This window comes from Gadus macrocephalus, chromosome 4 (genome assembly GCF_031168955.1).
Source record: "Gadus macrocephalus chromosome 4, ASM3116895v1".
Classification (NCBI taxonomy): Eukaryota; Metazoa; Chordata; class Actinopteri; order Gadiformes; family Gadidae; genus Gadus; species Gadus macrocephalus.
Window position 1 is genome coordinate 19,226,175 of NC_082385.1, and position 21,282 is coordinate 19,247,456.

The window sequence follows — 21,282 nt, forward strand, 5'->3', positions numbered from 1 at the left end:
GGATCTCTTTTGAACTTCTTTAACAGGTGCTGTGCCCTTTGCTGGGCCACAGCTTTGTTGTTGGGAAGATTCACGTTATCTTTACGAAAGGGGAGCTTTAAGCTGTAATGGCCATTTTCCAGAACAGCTGAGCTTGACACTTTGTCCATAAACTGTTGGTCTTCCACGGACATCACTTTTTTGCCCTCATAGTGCTGCTCAACAAAGTCTTGATTATATTGCTGGACCAACAGATCTTCAACGGATATGCGATTAACCTGCACCGTACCTGCAGCTGCACTTCCATCACTAGTCATGTTGAGTGGGCCATTGACAACCCACCCTAGTCGAGTCTTCACAGCGTAGGGCCCAATACCCTCACTATTAATTACTCTCCATGGCTCCATGGCTTTTGGGGCATTGACACCTATAAGCAGCCCAATGCTGGCATCAATTGGTGTCAAGTCAACCTCATCCAGGTAAGGCCATTTTCTAATATCCTCATTCTTAGGGATATTTTCTTGGGAGACTGGGATGGATTTGTGTGTGTAGACATCAGGCAGTTTAAGGTATCCATTTCCATTCAAAGCAGCAACTTCCAATCCAGAGATGTTGTAGCTAGACACTGGCTTCTCTTGACCCATTGTCCTGAGCAATATGTCCTGCTTCCTTCCATTAGCATTTAGTTGTTGCATCAACTCCTCAGTGCAGAATGTTGCAGTGCTTCCTCCATCCAAGAAGGCATATGTTTGCACAGCTTTTGTTCCCTTGCCCAATTTCACCTTTACTGGGACTATTGAGAGTGCACTCTCTTTAATGCCAGCCCCAGTGTGGCTACCAGCGCTCAGGGAAACCAAGGCACTGGACATGGATGCTTTTATGAGTTGCATCCTAGCTGGTTGCTCTCTTTGACTGTCTTTTGTTTCTATGTGCAAGATGGTTGGATGAGTCTTGTGGCAGGCTTCACATGTCATACGATTTTTACAGTACTTGCTCATGTGTCCTTTTTCCAGGCATCCAAAGCACAATCCATTGGCTCTCATGAATTCCACTTTTTCTTTGTTGGGTTTTCCTTTAAACAACACACATGTTTCCATTGAGTGGTCTTTGTTACAAAACAGGCAGGGTCTTGTGATATTCCTTGTTATTTGTTTATGCTCCACTTCCATCCTACATTTTGCATTTTCAAAGACTGGGGTGACGGTGGTGGCAAAACTGCTCCCCCTGCTGGACTTTTGTGGTACCTTGAGTTTGGCTCTATTTTCCACTGATAGTGGCATATTTATTTCACCAAACATGGGATCCAGTAGAGAACGAGTTTTCTTCTCAATGAATTGGAGGAGATCTTCAAACTTTGGACGTCTGCATTGCCTTTCCTGAATATCACAGACGATTGTTCTCCAGTTATCATGCAGCTTAAAGGGTAACTTTGATGCAATTATCCTCAGGTTTGCTGCATTTTCCAGTTCCTCCACATAGTCAATTCCTGACAAGGTGTTGTAGCAGCTTCGGAGAAAGATTGAATATGCTCTTAATGCAGGGCCATCCTCTGCTTTTATAGCCGTCCAATTTAATGTTTTGCTCATGAATGCCATTGTGATCCTCATCTTGTTTCCAAAATGCCACTCAAGCTGCTTCCTTGCTTCATTATATCCACTTTCCATATCCATATGCTGACAGCTGCGTACAATTTGTCTTGGCTGCCCCACGGTGTACTGCTCCAGGTAGTAGAGTCTATCTTGCATATTGTCTGTTTTGTTTTCTATGCCTTGCTCAAAGGCTCTAATGAATGAATGGAAGTGCAGTGGATCACCATCAAAGCTGGGAATCTCTCTAACTGGCAGGAGGGAGGCTTTCTGATGTTTTATCAATATTTCAGTTATGTCATTCTGCCTTTTCAGAACGCCTACAACATTTTCTGGGCTAGTTGTTCTTGCATGAATACGGCTGTCAATTGGGGCAGTGATTGGTTCAGATTTCGGTGTTTGATGTTGGGGGTTTTGCATTTTTGCACGGGGGGGTTGAGATAAGGCGGAGCGATGTTGACTTGTGCGGCTGCTTGCTTTCGAACTTACTGAGCCAGCTCCGGCTTGCCGTAGTACTTTTGCTTTAGCTTCTGCGGCTGCCAGTTCAGCTGTTAATGCAAGCGTTTCTTGCTTGGCCTTTATCTTTGCCTCCTCCATATCCAATGCATGCTTTTGTTCCAACGTTTTGACTTTGACGCTCAGAGCAGCGCGCTCAGCCTCGGCTTCTACGAAGGCGGTTGTTAATGATTTGGAGCCGCTGGCGCATAATGACACTTGTGACGCGCTACGGCCAATCTCACTGCATGCTTGTTCTTCATCGTCATTATCAACTTGTTCACCTAAAGCATTTATGTCGTCCACTTCTTCACGAGACTCTTCACCATCATCATCCTCACACATCCATAAGCGAACGGTTGTTAGGAATTCTTTGAATTCGATTAACTTTGGCTCATACCACCGAGTATGATCATCTTCTCTTTCATCAACCTCTAGCAGTGATTGCACATCCACTTGCAGGTCCATAAAGTTTGTTAACAGCTCGTTGAATGTGTCCAGATGTTTATTCACATTTTCTTTATCGTCATTTGTCTTTACCATATGAAGCACTTCATTCTTTTTTCTCGTCAGAGCGCCGAGCTTTCCTCTGCGTGACCTAATTGTTTGCAACAATTTCCTTTCTGGGTCCACACCTTGATCAGTATCGCTTTCCATTTCCAATTCTTAACTTTCACACAAATATTGGCATAAGCAGTGAGCAGTGATCGCTTCCAACGAAAGACCTGACGAGGCTTCACCTCGCGCCGGCGGTCTGTTCAGCTCGGTACTCACGGTAGACGGTCGTCAAACATTTTCCATTCATCAGCCGAGAGCAGGACTTTAGCGCTGCAAACTTGTCCAATCCATTTTCCAGTCAGTCCAGAATCGAGATAATTTTGACTTAATGTCACGGCATCCGAAGTCGAGTGATGCCTCCGGGGCATTAACTGTGGTGTTTGAGAAACGCACTCCAAAACGTGGTTTTCTTCCATCCAAGAAGTATTTATTTTCGTACAAAGGGCTTCCAAACCATGAGTAAAAAGAGTTTCGAAATAACAAATAAACTCTTAACTTAACGAAAAGCTTAAGGTACTTGAAAACGAACACTTAGATTTGAGTGGTCAAAATTATATATTTCCACAGTGTCTGCACCAGTTTGTGACTTTGCCGGACTGACACGGGCTGCCATTCTCGAGTGCATTTACAGGTGGCACAAACCACGCCCCCCCGCCATCCAATCACTCAACCAACATCGAACACCATCAACAAACATTATCAACAATCAATACACACACATCCAACCCAAGGCAAAGGATGGCCGCAACACAGGGGAGCGGACTCCCCCCAGTCTGTTGATGTACGCCGCCGCCGACACGCTGTCTGTCCTGATCAGAACGTGGCGGCCGCGCACCAGGTGAAAGAAATGCAACAGCACTTTCCTCACAGCGTCGAGCTCCAACACATTTATGTGTGCTGCAGGGGGCGTGCGCCACTCGCCTCCGACCGAGTGAGAGAGGCACGTTCCTCCCCAACCCGTCAACGAGGCGTCCGTGTGGTGACCACTACGTAGGACGCCACCCTGCCCAGGGGAACACCCCTGAGAAGGGCGGGGGGGTTTTCCCAATAGTCCAGTTCTGGCGACAGGGGAACGAGGAGCACCCTGAGCTTGTGTTGCCTGGGGTCCAACCGTTGGCGAGCAAACCACCACTGGTGTCTGCGCATAAAAAGCAGACCCAGGGGGACCACGGGGTGGGCAGCTGCCATCAGCCCTAACAGGCGCATGGTGGACAGTGCGGTCACGTTTCTGCGAACGTGAAAACGGGAGAGCGCCGACAGGATGGTGTCTCGCCGAGGAGGCGAAAGCATCGCAGTCATGGTGGCTGAGTCTAGGCAAAGCCCCAAGTAGACTGTCTGCCGGCTGGGGAGCGGGGAGCTCTTTTCCCAGTTGATGGCAAAACCCAGGAAGGAGAGATGGTTTATCCCCGTCATGGTGTCCCTTCTCGCGGTCTCCTCTGAGTTGCTCAGAATAAGTAGGTTGTCTAGGTAGAAGAGAATCCTCTTTCCCTGACGCCTGAGCGGTTCCAACGCCGTCTCCACACACTTTGAGAAGGTGCGCGGAGCCAGGGAGTAGCCGAACGGCAGACACTGGTACTCGTACGCCATCCCCATAAAGGCAAAGCAGAGAAACTTCCTGTGCGCCTGCCGAACAGGGACGTGGAAGTAAGCATCCTTGAGATCCAGGGATGTGAACCAATCGCCCTCTCTCACACACCTGAGCAACGCTCCAACGGTGAGCATTCTGAATTTCCTCGCGGCAACGAATCTGTTGAACATGCGAAGATCCAGAATAGGTCTCTTTTCCCCTGACTTCTTGGAAACCAGGAAGTAGCGGGAATAAAACCCTAGGTGAGACTCGTGGGGGGGAACGACAGTGATGGCCCCCTTCACCAAGAGACGGGCCACTTCTGCTGCCAGAGCCGTGCTCGCAGCCGGGTCCCGTAGCGTGGTCTCCACCAACCCCATAAAGGGTGGGGGACGACGCTTGAACTGTATGGGATGGCCCCATCTCAACGTGTTGTCCAACCACGATGGTAGAACGCACCGCTCTTGCCAACACGCATAGCGGTCGGAGAGAGGGTGAGCCGACAGCTGAGGAACACCGTCCAGGAATAACCCGTATTCCTCTGCCCCTACCGCCTCCACACTGTGTGTGAACCAAGGGGGGCTTCCCATGAAAGGGAGGAGGCTCAGCGAGCGTAGGAGACGTACCAGAACCAGCCGCTGTAAGAACAACGAGCTGTCTAGACGTCGTGCCCGTGCCCGTCGAACAGGGAGCGAGCCGTCCGGTCGCTGCACCTGTGTCCGTGCGCTGTCCCCAGGCTGTAGCCACAGGGCGCGGACCCATCTCCTCACCTTCCACAAATTGTGGAAGGGAGGTAGAGGGGATAATGTGGGGAACCAGGAGACCGGTACAAGCGGCCGTATTTACGGGCTCGTGCAATGAGTCTCTGGTCCGTCCACGAGGCTCCAAGGGACGCCGCTTCTTAGAAGCAGGAGAACCAGAGGCCATGTGAACACGCCGTCCGACCGCCACCCTACAGCCACCGGGCTGAGGGGGGGAAAGAAGCAACATGGAGGAACGCACCACAAGCGTAGGACGCAGGTGGCATAAGGAATATCGCTCTTTAGTTACCATGTACTGCCGTTCGGCCGAACGGTCTTTATGTAAAACACAACAGCTTAATAAAAAACGAATTCCTCCTAGATCAAGCAAGGCAATGATCAAGAGAGAAAAAAGTGAGTCTGTAAAGACGACGGCTCTAATTCGTGCTTCATTGAACCCATGAAAAGGAAAAGAAAAACCAGAGCAATACAGTTTCCATTAGGTCCGCTACCACCGGGGGCGGAGCTACGGAATCCGGCTCTCCAATAAGGGGTCTCTCTCGGCCGTTTCTTATTTGAAAGAAACGGCGGGAGTGCCATACTGGCAAACAAAAACCACCTCACAATTGGCGGGCCAATCGAAAAAAACCCTAGCCTGTTTTTCATTTGAAAAACGGTGGGAGAGTAAGACTGGTAGTCAAGTCCAACTCACCAGCCGGCGAGTGGAAATCCAACCACGCTGCTTTAAAGAACATGTCTATATTCTTAAGCCGTTAAAGGGGTCCCGGACTCCAGCACAGAGTTGCAGAGTGAACCCCTGGACATGTCTAACATGTGAAAAAACTGACAAAGGGGCCGGGGGAAGACCAAGACGCTGCTGTGCAGATGTCTTCCACCGAAACGCCCTTGAGTAGAGCCGTCGAAGCGGCCACGCTCCGTGTGGAGCGTGTCTAGCGTCGCTATAACACACAAACAACTGTTGTGTGGAGCGGAACGCGGCCGAGCGATTCACGTACATAGCCAATGCCCGCACCGGGCACAGGAGATGCAACTCCGCCTCCGCCTCACTAGAATGAGGCGGGGGGTGAAAAGCCTTAAGCACAATATCCCTCGACCGAAAATAACTATTAATGTTCTTCGGGAGGAACGCAGGATTAGGACTGAGCAACGCGAAGGAGCTGTCCTCGTTTAGCAACAAGCAACACGAGCTGACGGACAGAGCGGTTAGCTCACCGGCCCGCTTGGCAGAAACCAAAGCCAACAAGATCGTCGACGTCGATGATGCCGCCGTCAACGTCGATGATGCCGCCGTCGACGTCGATGATGCCGCCGTCGTCGTCCAGGTCAGGGGCCCCGGCCCTGAACAGGTCGATGGCCTTAGCGAGGTCCACCGAAGGGGAAAAGAAGAGATGCCTGGAGAGGATCCCCTCTTAAGGCAGCTCCCGGCAGGCGACACAGGAGACCCCTTTGTCCGTTTTTCACATGTTAGACATGTCCAGGGGTTCACTCTGCAACTCTGTGCTGGAGTCCGGGACCCCTTTTACGGCTTAAGAATATAGACATGTTCTTTAAACCTTCCAAGCGTTCCAACCATATTCCGACCTATAAGCAGACCCACTGTCGGTAAAAGTGAAGGGTGTTTCCCCCGAGTGAGCATCGGCCCTGGAGGGAATGTCTCCCCTCTGCTCCTCGGTCTGGGAGCCGAGTAGCGTGCGGTCGGTGCCCCTTCATTTCGGTGCGGCAGAAACTACTGGCGTGTGACCACACCCACAATTTAGATATATTTTTAACATGTAAATTTCGAGCTACATTTAAAAATGTTAACTAAACTAATTGTGAGTAAGAATAAAATAAAAATAAACAAATTGCCTAATGTTACTGCACGCTTTTGAAGTGCCATCCGCAACACTCGTCATATGATGTCAGGCTAATTAGAATAGCCTATGTGCAATGGAATCACCAACTCTGCAAAGTCACAAATTCGACATTATAGGGAAGTTATTTCTTCCATATTTTATTTTAACAATCTAACAACAATTTAACAACAGGCTTAGCGAGTGCATTGCAAATACATGAAAAGTATTTTCATGTAGACCTTCGATTTGGAACTTGGCCCGACAATGTGTGCAAATCTCTCAATAACAACACTTTTGAAATCAGGTATATCTCAATAACAGCTGTTTAAATCAGGTATGAAATCAGGTATACAATTTTAATACCTGCTGAAATAAATAAATATATAGGCTTCAATGCCGAAAGATACAGGCGGAGCAATTCGATTTTTTTAACAGTCCTAGAATATGACCATGGGGCAGACTACTTTACGACCATATGGGCGTCTTATAGCGCGGATTGCAATTCTTATCGCAGCCTGCAGGGTTATGCGAGAAACATACAGAGGGACGCGGTCGTTGAGCTCCCCTGCCCCACATTGCATGACACGTTCACACTCAACTAGAATCGCCACCACCACCATTTGATATATTGAAAAATAGTCGGAAAGCCTACAGAAACTATACTGCCCTACAAAGGCAAAGTGCAGTAACTACGTATTTTGTCAAAATTGAGTTCAGAGTGAAAATGGGTTTTATAACACCTTCTTTGTCTTGAGACAAAAACTCTTGGTCCAACTGTGTCCCGTTTCAGAGATATCCCCAAGTCAAATTTGCAGTAACTACAAAATCCAGGCTAAACGCAGTAAGTGAAGTTACTGCGTTCTGCCTTTGTTCACCCGGCTTTGACACAGTAGATACTGCGGTCTGCCTTATTAGCTCCATCCGAATCTACTGAGGAAAACTCATGGTGGAACTTGCTTTGAAACGCAAGTATCCAGACAATGGTAAGGACGATGGAAAAATATCAACAACTGACCTAAATCTATTAAGCCATTTTAGCCAACCTGCTCCCTTGAAGCCTGTAGCATCTTTCCACTCTGGAACCACTGTCATAGTCCAATTACGATCACGTCGCTGTTTTGTTTCTTGTCTTCATTTCTGAAACTATTTTCGTTTCGGGGCAGCTAATCTAACTGATGTGAAGATAACAAAATCAGCCTACTCATTTAGTTAGTCGACTCCATTTAAGTCACTGTTACTTTAGCATTCTAGAGTTAGCTGATCTCCTGAGGAGAGCCGTGCAGCGCCTGCAGCCGCAAATACGATATTGAATGAAAATGAAATGTCCATTTAGATTGGTTGTTTACTTCTCATTCCACACGCTACATTTAAGCGTCTTAGAGTACCATATTAAGCGCTATATACATTTTATTTATTATTATTATTATTATTACATCACATGGTTTAGGTAAAATATCGCGTTGTCTAAAGGATAGCCAATGAAGTTCAAGCAGAAAGTCCAAAGGTTGCAAAACCACCATCGAGATCAGTTGACGTCTTCGGTTCATTTCTTCTATTGTATAAAATGGCAGTCACTCATTTTGACGTTAGATCTAGTTTGGGATATAATTGGCAAGTAATTTTTTATTATATCTACCTTATCTGTAGTTCTTATGGTTATTATATTTCAAACTAATGTAACTGAGTGACCTCTATGAATTGTTGATAGTCTTTTGCCACTTCTTGCCAAAACAGTAATATCCAATCTTGTATAATACTTACTTTAATACACACATATGTATGCATCCAAGAGTTCCAGTGAATCAATTATATCAGCTTCCCACTGGCTGCCACCATGCAGTAGCCCCCCCCCCCCCCCCCCCCTTAATTTTCTAATTAAAATGAAAATCCACAAACCAAAATACTATTGATTGTGTGTAAAATGTTAAGGATATTTGGGAAGATAATGGCAATGTTGATGACAAAAAAATGCAATTGAAGGGTTTGATTTCAAAACGCCATCTATATTTATAGTGTGTATCTCCAGTGATATCAACAAAATAGTATTTTTGTTGTTTTGTTAAAGTTAAGATACATCACAGAACACTATCCCAACTGCAGGTTCACTGATATAACCTAAAACCTTTTTATATAAAAAAATTATTCATGAAAATTCATTAAAATTGTGGATATAGCGTGTTGGAACCAAACTCTTCAATTGTTTAGGGCTGCGATGTGACACGGACATAAGGACAAAATAGATTATTGAAGGTTACAAGTAATTTCAATACTCTCAAAAACCTTCATAAACGAAGCACAAGCAAATTAAATTAAATAAAAAGGCATTGGTAATGCAAAAAAGTTACTTTCAGAACACATTTAAATTGTAGATACTGCACTTTGCCTTTGTAATAGTAGGGGAGAGCCGGGTCGATTGAAACACTTTTCAGTTAAACGTCTTTTTCAAAGATGACGTTACGTATACAAATAATTTCAACATGTGATCAACAACTCACATGTGTGTTATCTTAGTTTCAAGTGTAATTTAATGCATATGTTGGATGATCGAGCTGTTTTTTAACTTTGAAAGTAAGTTGACATCTGTTTCAAACGCCCCGCCTAGTCGGGACGTTTGAAACACACATGCGGGACGAATGAAACAGCATATTTTAAAAAGAAACTATTGAACTTACTCTTGTTTTTATGCAATATACCGGACAACATAGTAGTGTATTCGTCATTGCTAAAATTTCACATAATTCCGCATAATATAAATAGGTTAAAATATATTTTTGGCCCGTGCGTAATTGTCAATATGCACATTTCGATTAAAACTCACCTTTCTTCTTTTGGACGACTAAATTTGCATTAAATTTACTTATTACCCTGTCCTAAGTCATGTTTAAGGATACACAGTTGAACATCCTTTTATTTATTTAAACAAAAACTACCACGTCAACCGGATAACATGACTCCTGTTGCGTTTGAAACAAGTGTTTCAATCGTCCCGACAGCGACTACTGACACTTAAACCTTTTTTACCTCTAAACTTCAAAACTCTGACATCGCACACTTTAACACAGGTTTAAGTACTAATTCATCTGTTGTATAGTCATATTATTATGGCATGAGACAAAAAACACAACTATTTATTACAAAAAAACTACCGCAGGAAGGATTTTAGTTAGCGGTCTCTAAAACAGGTTTGGGGGATAACATTTGAACGGTGGGACGTCATTACATGAAATTTCGTGGGGTTGGTCAGTCTTGCGTGCTGAACGTAGTGACGAAATTTGACGTGAAAGCCTTGCGTGGTTCTCGAGGAAATCGCTGTGTTTCAATCGTCCCGTGTTTCAATCGACCCGGCTCTCCCCTACTCTAGTTGTTCGAGGTAATACAAAGGCAGAGTGCAGTATCTACAATTTTGAGGTCAAAGGTCATATCGTTGGTCTTTTCTTTTTCTATACAATTTTCTTTCCTATAAAGGTATTCATTGAAAGTATCACCACTATTGTACCTGCAACAGGTTTGGCCGGCCAGTATGAAAACTTTGAAGGCATTTTTCTCAGTTTCAATGTTGACGTAGTTACTGCACTTTGCCTTTGTAGGGCAGTATAGATAGTTAATGTGACAATGACACTATTAAAAATAAACTTGGAGCAATGATTTACTGAGGAACTATTTTTTTTGGGAGCATGCTTTTGCAGGGAGTTCGCCTCCCCACCTGCCCATATGGACGGCATGCGCCTTCTCGTGCGCACAACATACTCTCTCGTGCTTACGAGATACTTTTGCGTGCGCACCAGATACTTTCACGTGCGCACCAGATACTTTTGCGTGCTCACGACAAACGTTAATTTTTTTAGCCTATGTCTCTTTACGGGTTCCGTAGGTTCCGTACCCTGATGGTTCGAGGAAATGGAAAAAAGAAATACTTGGAAAATGTTGAAGAAGATAAAATAGAACACAAAATAATGTTTGAAGATGTTCACATTTTTTTTCAGGTTATAATCTCTTTTTTCACTGTTGCAAAACCTTTTTTACAAGGTGTTGCATTTTCAAACCCAGACTTACAAGCCTTTGAAACATTTTTTTTCAGGTTTGAATTATGGCAGGATACTGGCTCCATAGATCCACTTCTGCCGCTTTTCCACTGCATTGTACCTGCTCGACACGACTCGACTCAGCTCGCATTTTTTGCGTTTCCACCGCGAAAACATGGTATCTGGTACCTGAAGTGGCTGCTTTTTTTAGTACCGCCTCGCTCTAGGTTCCAAGCGAGCTGAGCCGATGCTAAAAGGTGACGTCGGCAGACGGCCGGCCACTGATTGGCCAGAGAGTGTGACGAAGTCACGAGAGCGACATGGCAACCATGCTGGTAACAGCCATAGCAGCGCCGCAGCCAACATATTCCACTTCTTCAACATGCCAGCTAATAATAGTAATGTTATTGATGTCCTCCATTGTTGTTATGTGGGTTCTGTCCATGTGTGGGTTGCGTATGTGTTGTTTGCGTCGCGTACAAAAATACGTCACAGCCCTTTCGCGCAGCCCACGTCCAGGAGGTACTATTTGCGGTGGAAAACGACCCGTGCTGCTACCGTGTCGAGTCGTGTCGAGTCGTGTCGAGTCGAGTCGAGCTACATGTGCGGTGGAAAAGCGGCATTCCTCTCCAACTCCCGTTCTTAGGGACCGTCTGCAAAGTGCAAAACAGAAAACTACCACAATGGTCAAATTTGAATAGCGTCGCCATTATTGACAAGAGCCCAAAACTTGCTCCATATAGGCAAGGCCTCTATATGGTCTTACTACAACCTTTAGTTTTGAAAAATATATCTCCTTGTTTTTTGAGGAATTTGTATTTAGCAACAATTTCAATAGCGTAGCCATTGTTGAATCTAGAGCTCCAAAACTTGTTCCACATAGGCACGGCCTCTATATGGTCTTACTACAACCTTTAGTTTTGAAAAATATATCTCCTCTTTTTTTTAAGGAATTTTTATTTGGCCAAAATTTCAATAGGCTCGCCAATATTGACTCCAGAGCCCCACAACTCTTTCCATATAGGCACGGCCACTATGGTCTTACTACAACCTTTAGTTTTGAAAAATATCTCTACTTCTTTTTAAGGAACAATTCCAATAGCGTTGCCATTATTGACTCTAGAGCCCCAAAACTTGGTCCATATAGGGATGGCCTCTATACAACCTTTAGTTTTGAATAATATATCTCTAGAGTCAATAATGGCGATGCTATTGAAATTCCTTAAAGGGGACCTATTATGCTTTTTCGACTTTAATGACCTATAAACGTTGTTATAATGATTGATAGTCATGTTTAACCATACTAAAGTGTCAAATAATGACGTACATGCATTTCAACGTATTATTGCTGACAGTCTGGGGTGGCTGTGCAGAGCGCTAAACACTCGGGACAACGATTGCGATTCACTTGTTCACATTTCCGGGAAACATCTTCGTAGACGTACTCCTGCCACGCCCCCATATGCCTGGTCAAATCTGCCCGCCCGCGCGCTCCAAGGAAGGTAACCAATCACAACGGAGTTGGGTTGGCAGGAGGGGGGTGAGGGGGCGGAGAAGGACGAAACGGAGCGTTGACAGAGAAGGCTGAAAGCGCCCAGATGAGAGGAAGAGTTTCCCGAAAATCTACATCGTTTTTTGTGAATGGTTAAACATGACTATCAATCATTATAACAACGTTTATAGGTCATAAAAGTCGAAAAGCATAATAGCTCCCCTTTAAAGGTCTCATGGCATGAAAATCTCACTTTTTTAGGTTTTCTAACATTAATATGCAGTTTTTACCCCCGCACTGTATGGTTAAGGCCGCCTTAACAACAATAGGGCCCCGCCTTGACTACCAATGTATGTACTACCAATTTCTTTCAAATAATTTTTATTTAATTATTATGCATTAACAAAGTACAAAACTCTCGTAGGGAGTAAAAAACGAAAGATAAATAATGCATTGTTGATATTGTTCAAAACAATAGTCCTGCGAACAGAAACCGCGAACTGAAACCCTCACCGAAGACTGCAAGGCCATGAGACACACCCCCATGCGACATGGAGGAGAAAGGGATTGTTGCCGGAGGGCAGCCGGAAGCCGAGGGACCACTGCCTCTTCGCTGCCCGCTGCAGGAGGCGGTGGGGCCTAAGCGCTGGCCGCTGCCGAGACGGTGGTCCCTTTCTCCTCCATGTCGTGGTTCAGTCTACTTCAGATTGATATGGACGTGGAAGAACCAGAGACGTCGGAGAACCCGCCGTAGTCGTTAGGTTCATAATGTCTTCTGGAGGCGCACACAGCTTTTGGCCGTGATAATATATATTATATTATATAGATCTATGGATAATATATTATTTAGATATAGAGCTCCAGGACTCCCGCCGGAGCACCCGGAGTGTTCTAGAATATTTACAGAACACGGCCAAAGGCCCCTCAGACTACAGCTGTTTTAAAAAAAAAACGAAAGACTTATCTTTTTAAAAAAGCCTTTTGCTAATTTCCCTTTTACTGTTTATGTATTATATGTTTAAACAACCTGCTTTATTTATTTTTTCCTCTCTCTTAAGCTATGTAGCACTTTGAGATTTCTGACTGTAAAGTGCTCTACAAATTAAATATATTATTATTATTATTAAAGGTTGTGTGCGCCTCGCCATTGCGATACATCCACTGTAAACAGAGCGTATGGTACCGTGGCTCGGCTTTTTGGGGCTCTAGATTCAATAATGGCGACGCTATTGAAATTTGACCATTGTGGTCGTTTTGCCCTTTGCAGACGGTCCCTAAGCTCGCGGCTGAAAGCCGACAGCTCATAGAATGCAATTCACCGTTCTCTAAAGACGGCTCGTTTGGAGGAAAACACGGTTGTAGCTGGTCATATAGGTTACTTCATTTAGCTAGAGGTGTCATTTGTGTCGCAACGATGTTTCAGTGATGATCTATTATCGAACCGCAAACTCAGAATCTGCCAATTTCTTTACAACTTTACATAAGTCTTTTATCTAGTATTTTTCTAAATCCGGGCGATTCAATAGTCAACAGGGGAAGCATGTCTTCTACAATGAACTCTGCAACCAGCCGGTCTTTCTGTGTCAAATGCTTCTGCGCTCCAACATTGGCGTCGGCAGACCCTTTTCACCGGGGCACGTGCCCCGTTGTGGATCTGCGGTGCCTGGGGCACTGATTTTTAAATTAATTAATTTATTTATACCTTTAATTTTTTTTTATTTAAGTCTGACTCATCTGGCAATCTACAGAATGCATGCTTGCATTTTTTTTTCTTAAAATAGGCCTATAGACTACCACTTTCGTTAGAATTTAAGTCTGACATACGGACAGAGTAATTAGAATCCACTTGCGGCCACTCGGAGCATGTTGCAGCCGGAGAGTTGCCTGTAACACAGAGCCAGGAGTTCGTCATATCTTAGGCTATCTTTAAGAAACACGGTACTAATCCTCCTAGTAAAGACACACTAAAACATTGATTGTACAAAATTTGACACCCTGAAGAAATTTACTATTTGAATTACGTCAATAGAATGCATGGTGCCCCCCTCATTGGCCGGCCGCTGCAATGAAATGTACGTGACGAATGCACACACTGAGGAGAGAATCATTCTCCTTGATATCGACTTTTTGAACCTGTCCAGCACAGCGTCAGCGACCATTCACTCCGGCCGGCGTGAAGTGAAGTAAACAGTAAGCGTTACATTTTTATCCTCTGGAAGCATAGAATGTCTAACAAATGTGTATGCCTTTCATCAAATAAGGTGAAGGGGCATCTCTGAAGTGGTGTTATTAGCTAATGTGGTCACGTCTGTCGTTATGCTATAGTAGCCAGACAGTTCGCTAATATATTAAACTGTAGCGATAACTGTTTAAGCTGGACCTGTTGATCGGAGAAAGATCACAAATGTCGGGTTCACACTACATGCCATCTTATGGTGTTTCTCGATTCTTTACGTTCGTGTTTTCAGGGGGTGATGATCCCGTGATGGGGTATCCAAGTTGTCTTGTCAGCTTAGTTAGCTAGCTATCGGCATACTGTATAAGACATCTTCTCAAGTTGCCTGGAACCAATGGCACCGATGTTATACTAGCGCAATTTATAACAGAATACAACACTCGGAGGTGGAAGCTGTTTTGTACGCTGTTGCTTTTAAAAATAGCCCAGTGCATGCTTAAATAAGCATGCTTAAATAAGCAGGCTGGCTTAAGCAGCTCAAGCACACGTTGGTCTCAAAGTTGAAAATGAATGATTCTGAAATTATTCTCATTCTGGTGTTTTCTGCTCGAGTAGGCCTACAGACAAAAGCACAGACATTAAGGGGGCATGATGACATACAGGTGGTTACTTTCAAGACAGTAGAAACATAATGTAGAAAAAAAAAACAATTGATAGGTATCATTCATAGCATGCATATAGACGAATGTCCTGTTTTTACTATTCGTTTTTTTGGTGTGTCAGGTATGTAGAGAGTTATGGAAGAAGTATGTTGTACTAGTAGGCTATGTTATTTTATGATCTTTTGCTGGCATTGAATTATTTGTTATCTCAGTGACCGGAACTAGATAACAGCCTACTGTATTAGTTATGATTTTGATCTCAATTCAACTCAAACAACATTGTTCTTGTAGATGGACATCAGAAAGTTATTCGCTCGGAGCAGGGATAAAGCAGCAAGGAGAAATGAGAGAGGTACGCTAGGTAACAAGGCAATGCAAACCACTTTTAGGTAACAACCCAGTTGAGTTGACCACTGGTCACTAGCCCAAGCCTAACAGTTACATATCTGTCCAGACAAAGAGGAGCAGCAGAGTGCCGGAGGAGGTGACGGAGGAGTTGAAGGAAAAGGTGAAGGAGAGAGGGATGTTGATGAGCACGAGCAGAGGTGATATGACTATTACTTTCATATTAATTAGGAATAACTGCAAACAGGTTATACACAAGTAACTTTACATATGCATATATAAAAATCTAGATAGTGAAAATGCAGACAGGAGACTGTAATATGTTCTTGTTGCTTCAAGACTCAGTGCAGCAGAGTGCAGAGGAGGAGAGGAGCAGATTGAAGGGACGCAGGTAGAGTTGGCATTGAGAGATGACACTGACAGGTGAGACTCAGCTTAGATTTGATTAATTTTATTTGAACTTTTAATGGTTATCTGAGGTAACCATTGATCATATGATTTTTTGTATGTTGCACCAGACAGGAGAATCAGAGGGCAGAAGAGAATGAGCTGGTTGAGGCAGGGGAAATGCAGAGAGAGAAGGAAGGACAACAGGAGACAGACAGGCCAGAGAGATCACACCCCAGATATGAGACTGAGAAAACAGTTGCCACAGTGGCAGAGAACATTAGACTGGGGGCAAGAGAAAAAAGCAGTGTCCACAATATTGAGGGACATACAAGTGATCTTGGGGGAAAGGAGTCTGGCCCAAACCAAGTTAAGTTGTCAAAATATCCCCAGCACAACTTTGGTGCCAAGAATCGATCCTTTAACGCCAACTGGTTTGAAAGCTTTACATGGCTGGAATATTCCAAGTCTAAAGATGCAGCCTTTTGTTTTCCCTGTAGAATATTTGGGAAACATTTGAAGAATGACACCTTTGTAAACACTGGCTTTCAAAATTGGAAAAAAGCTCTGGATGTCTATAGAGAGCATGAGAAATCACCAGCCCATAAGGCAAGCATGGAGTCTTGGTGTAGTTATAAAGCCAGTGCGGCTCATGGCAGTGTTGTCGAGCAGTTGGATTCTGCAAGTGAGCGTGAAATCAAAGAGAGACGCGAGTACCTCAGCCGGGTTGTGGCTGTTACCAAGTTTTTGGGTAAACAAAATATCCCATTCCCTGGCCATGATGAGGGCATGTCCAGCGACAACCAGGGAAACTTTCTGGAGTGTATGAACCTCTTGAAAGAGTTTGATCCTTTTCTTCAGGCATATTCACCACCATCTCACAGTACATACTTATCACCTTCATCCCAAAATGAGGTCATTCAATGCTGTGCCCAAGAGATAGTAAAAGCTATCAGTCAAGAAATAAAGGAGGCTGGAATGTTTTCAGTAATGGCAGATGAAGCGAGAGATGGCACCACTGAGCAGCTAGCTGTGTGTGTTCATTATGTTGCTGGGGGGAGTGTGAAAGAGCATTTGCTAGCCATGACAGATTTGAAAGGGTTTGACGCAGAGTCCATTACCACTGCAATTGAAGATCAGCTAAGATTGAATGGCATAGATCATGTGAAGGTGGTTGCACAGGCTTATGATGGCGCCTCAGTCATGAGTGGGACTGTTGGAGGGGTCCAAGCTAAGTTCAGAGAGAACCATCCCATGGCCATTTATGTGCATTGCTATGCACATCAATTGAATTTAGTGCTGTGTTGCACATGTCAAGCCATACCAGAGGCCAGGAATTTATTTGACCTCCTGCAGAATGTGTATACATTCTTTTCAGGCTCCCTTGTTAACCATGACAAGTTTAAGGAGACCCAGAAACAGCTTGGCTTACAGCCTTCTGAGCTGGTACAGCTGTCCAAGACCCGATGGTCGTGCCAGCTGAGGTCAATCAACGCTATGATAGAGAATTTCCCCGCAGTTCTCACGTGCCTGTCCAACATCAGCAACCCCACGGCTGTGGGTTTGCATGCCAACCTTGCCAGCAGTGTTGGGAAAGTTCACTTTCTACGTGAACTAGTTCAAAGTTCAGTTCACAAATTTTAAAATGAACTAGTTCAGTTCAAAGTTCATAATTCAAGTTCCAAATATGAACTAGTTCATAGTTCTTTTTTTCAATATGTTGCTGTGTGCTATTATTTTTCAACATTTTTGCCACAGCCCATATAGAACCACAGACAGCAATTATTTTATCAGTTTTATCACTGAAACTATGTATCAGATTTCCTCTTCATATCCAATTATCCTGATCCAATCCTTATCCAACCAGGGTATACATTAGCATTGAGGGGACAGCCTTTCCCCATTGTTGCTTTAACGCTTTGTTGCTGTCCATTCAGTCCACACTAGTAGCAGCTGCAGCTTTCACCCTACAGTATATTCTCAAAAACATGAGGAAAAACTTGCTGCTTGAATGTTATTTTTTAATAATACTGGAATCCTGGAAAAATATACCAGGCAGGTTCAACAAACAAGTTACATTACATGAACAGTAAAGTAACCATTCCAATAACACAAACTGAGGTAGGAAATCAAGGTTGAACTTGAAAGTCCAATATTCAAAGTGCAAAACATTTAAACATTATTAAGTTAATTTTGTTTACCAAATGAATACGTAAAACAAAACAATAACTTAAAAAGAGTCAGTCAGAGTCCAAGGCCATGGACAGTGCTCCTACTTTCTGTCCAGTGAGTGGAACTGAATGAATATCACTGGTTACAGAAATAACCAAAGTATAATAATGAATGAAAAAAAGTCAGTGTGCAGGGCCAATCCCTTATCTGAATGAAGATCCTCCTGGTGGATCTGCTGTTTTTTAGCTTCCTGTAAAAACAAGATACAGGTATGCTGTTATTTTTATGCGGCCAGGCCCGCCGCTCCCTATACGCAGAGTAGGGCACCAAAAAGTAAGGTTACAAAAATAAATAAATAAATTGAATTACAAAGATATATAAATGAGTTATTAAGAGACCGTTGTTTTTTCTTAATTGTATAACCAATCAATACATTTCGGAAAATTTGATGTTTTTACCTAATATATAAAAGGAGCCCCCCTGACCCTAACGGTACAGCCTTCGAAGCTCTTGTCGTTTCGCATCGGAGACAGAGCATGCTTTTGCCGGTTTTATCAAGCTGTTTTTGAATGGCGATTCTCCATAATGGCAAGTAAGAGACAACAGGAATCTGGTGCTGAAAAGCTCAACTGGCCTCCCTGACCGGTTGAGCTTAGGGCACCCAAAAGCTTAGCAGCGGCCCTGTAAACACAATTTTTAACATACCGTCAAAACTTTTTGTTGGCATTCAGGATGAGCTGCTTCTCAAAGTTGGCATCTCCCAGCCGGTTTCTCCTGGGTCTGAATGAGATTTTAACATCATGATTATTATGGCAAAAAAAGAGGCAATCACTGAAATATTTTTTTATTTTGAAAACCAGAACTAGAATGATGTCACCAAGAACTATAATTTGAGGCTGGGTATTTACTGTACTTATTACCAAAGAATAATAATTATGTAATATAATCAAAGTTTATTCCTACCTGAATATTAGACCACCGATGCTGAAGAGCCTCTCTACTGGAGCGCTTGAGGGCAGGGCAGTGTTGTGTTTAATGAACAGCCTTCTGAGCTTTGAAAACTGCAGGTATTCATCAAACCCATCTGTGGTTGGGGCGTCCAAATAGGTGTCCACTTCAGATTTTGGATTAACCTCAGTTTTTTGGTTAAATCTGAAGAATGACGCTGCAGGATCTTTCTTGACATGTTTACCACTGGACTTGGCTGGACCTGAGTCATCAGAGTTGAGGGTTTGAAATTCTCTTTTCAGCATCAATCTGTACTGCAATTGTTTCTCCTCATCTTGGACCCAGTCGAGCTTGAATCTTGGCACCAGCATAGCGGAGAGTATGTGGTCCCTCTTCTCCAGAAGACCTGCCAGCCTTTTGCTCAGGGATTCCAAGATACTCTTTATGAGGGGTCTGCATGTAATGAGACCCTCTGCTGCAGTGGGCTTTATGCTCTCATCCAACAGGTCATTCATATGACATTGCAGCTGCACAATTGTTGGAGCCAGGTAGCCAAGAAAGATGTTCTTCTCTGCTTGGAGGATGTTTAGTGCAAGTGCTAAAGGCCTCATCACATCCACAAACTTGTGTATGAATTCAACTTCCTGTGGAGTGAATCTGCGAAAGCCAAACTCATCACTCACAGTGTGCAAAAGCAGCTCGTCATGTAGGGGAGTGGCATCATTTTCAGGGGTGACCTCAGCCACGTTCATTTCTGCCTTGGTAGTTAGTGTTGCTATGCGAGACAGTCGCTCCATCGCGAGAAAAACTGAGTTCCATCTTGTGTCATTTGTCACAACAAAACCAATCCCAAGCTTTTCCTCCACAGCATCAGAAGCCTTTGTACTTCGCTTAACCAGGTTCCACAGAGCAGATGCTTTTGCAAAAACAGCCCCTGACATTGTTTTGTAGCGTTTTTCAGTAACCTTTTCCGTATCTTTGGCCACTAGATTCAAGGTGTGAGCCATGCACCTTCTGTGAGGGGGGAGAGAGGGATGATCCAGACCTGAGAGAGGCTCAGGCTCCATCTGGTCATTTTCATCTGAGTCCTCACTGGCGGCAGCAGAGGCTGACACTTCATCGTCATCTTCACTTTCAGTTTCATCAAAGTGGACCATTGTTTCTGGCACTTCAGTATCAATATCCATCCCAAAACAGTTGAATGCCTTGACAAAATTTGCAGCATTGTCTGTTACTGTACACACAACCTTGTTCTGGATTTTGAATTCTTTGTGTACTTCTGACAATAATTTTGCCAACACATCATGTGTATGTGCTCCTTTAATCCGCCGGCATGCCAGTACTGCAGAGTATCTCTTAGAAACATCTGTTTTGTTTAGCCAGTGGACAGTGATTCCCATAAATGCCTTGTTCACAGCTGACCAGCAATCTGCTGTTGTGCACACAGCATCGGTCTCAGACAGTTCAGTCTTAAGTTCAGATATGTTTTCTTTAAATTTCTTGTTTAACAGTGTCTGTAGTTTCTTTCTCGATGGCACCGTTTTGGATGGCTGCAACCCCTTAATTAAGTTTATGAAAGCTGGGCTTTCCACTTTACTCAAAGGCTGCAGGTCTCCGATAATATACTTCACCACCAGGTGGTCCAGCTGCGGCTGGGAGATGAAAAAGGAGCCGCTGTACGCGGTTAATGGGATTTGGGTCGAGGTCGAGGATCTGTCTTGACCGTCTTTGGATTTTTTATTTGCTTGCACATACCTTGAAAGGCTAGCCGGGTGCTTCAGTTCAATGTGCCGTTTCAGGTTTGCTGTGGATGTGACTGAAGTGCGGATTTTCTTTTTTAAAGCCGGCGAGCAAAGTTTGCACAGAAATGTAAGATTTTTCCCATCCTCACCGACCTTGTCATACAACTCTTTTAAATTATTATACGAGTCTAATCGCCTACATGCTGATGTCGTAGCCATGCTGTTGTTGTTTTGAAGACGCATGCGCTTCGTGCGACACTGGTGGCTGTGTTGCCAGGCAGATAGGGGGCCCTATCTTGCATCCGGCGCAAGTGACTTAGTCACTGGCGCATGTGTCGTTGCTAGTTTACAACTGGCGCAGAGCGTTCTTTTCCCACCAGCGCCACTCGCCGGTAAATTAGGGATTGATCATGCGCCCCAAGGGGCGGTTCGGCGGAAGGAGGAGGCGTGTTCTGGCGCAAACGCTATTTTGCCGTTGCTGAATACCATTGCGCTACTGACCAGGAAATACCTGGTTTAAAGTCAGTGGCGCGTTGTTCAGATGCTATTTTAAGG

General features: G+C 44.2%; 2 protein-coding genes and 1 long non-coding RNA gene across 3 annotated transcripts in view; 1 reads left to right on the forward strand and 2 right to left on the reverse strand.

The window, feature by feature from the left end:
• The window catches only part of LOC132455455 (inactive dipeptidyl peptidase 10-like), a 234,018-nt gene that overhangs the window by 179,390 nt on the left and 33,346 nt on the right, over positions 1 to 21,282 (forward strand). The window lies entirely within an intron of this gene.
• Positions 9,619 to 10,132, reverse strand: LOC132455136 (uncharacterized). Its single transcript, XR_009525093.1, has 2 exons — positions 10,059 to 10,132; positions 9,619 to 9,954 (listed from the first exon to the last, which is right to left on the reverse strand). It is a non-coding gene; the product is annotated as an uncharacterized LOC132455136 (long non-coding RNA).
• LOC132455099 (uncharacterized) lies at positions 18,260 to 20,828 on the reverse strand. Its single transcript, XM_060048824.1, has 3 exons — positions 19,001 to 20,828; positions 18,743 to 18,817; positions 18,260 to 18,287 (listed from the first exon to the last, which is right to left on the reverse strand). Exons 1-2 carry the CDS (start codon positions 20,383 to 20,385, stop codon positions 18,745 to 18,747), a joined length of 1,458 nt encoding a protein of 485 aa, XP_059904807.1. The 5' UTR covers positions 20,386 to 20,828; the 3' UTR covers positions 18,260 to 18,287; positions 18,743 to 18,744.

Bases quoted from the DNA above. Each gene is read 5' to 3' on its own strand.
- LOC132455099 (XM_060048824.1), bottom strand. From the start codon at position 20,385: ATGGGAATCACTGTCCACTGGCTAAACAAAACAGATGTTTCTAAGAGA. The intron at 18,818-19,000 runs GTAGGAATAAAC...AATCTCATTCAG, and splicing joins ATCGGTGGTCTAATATTCAG to ACCCAGGAGAAACCGGCTGG.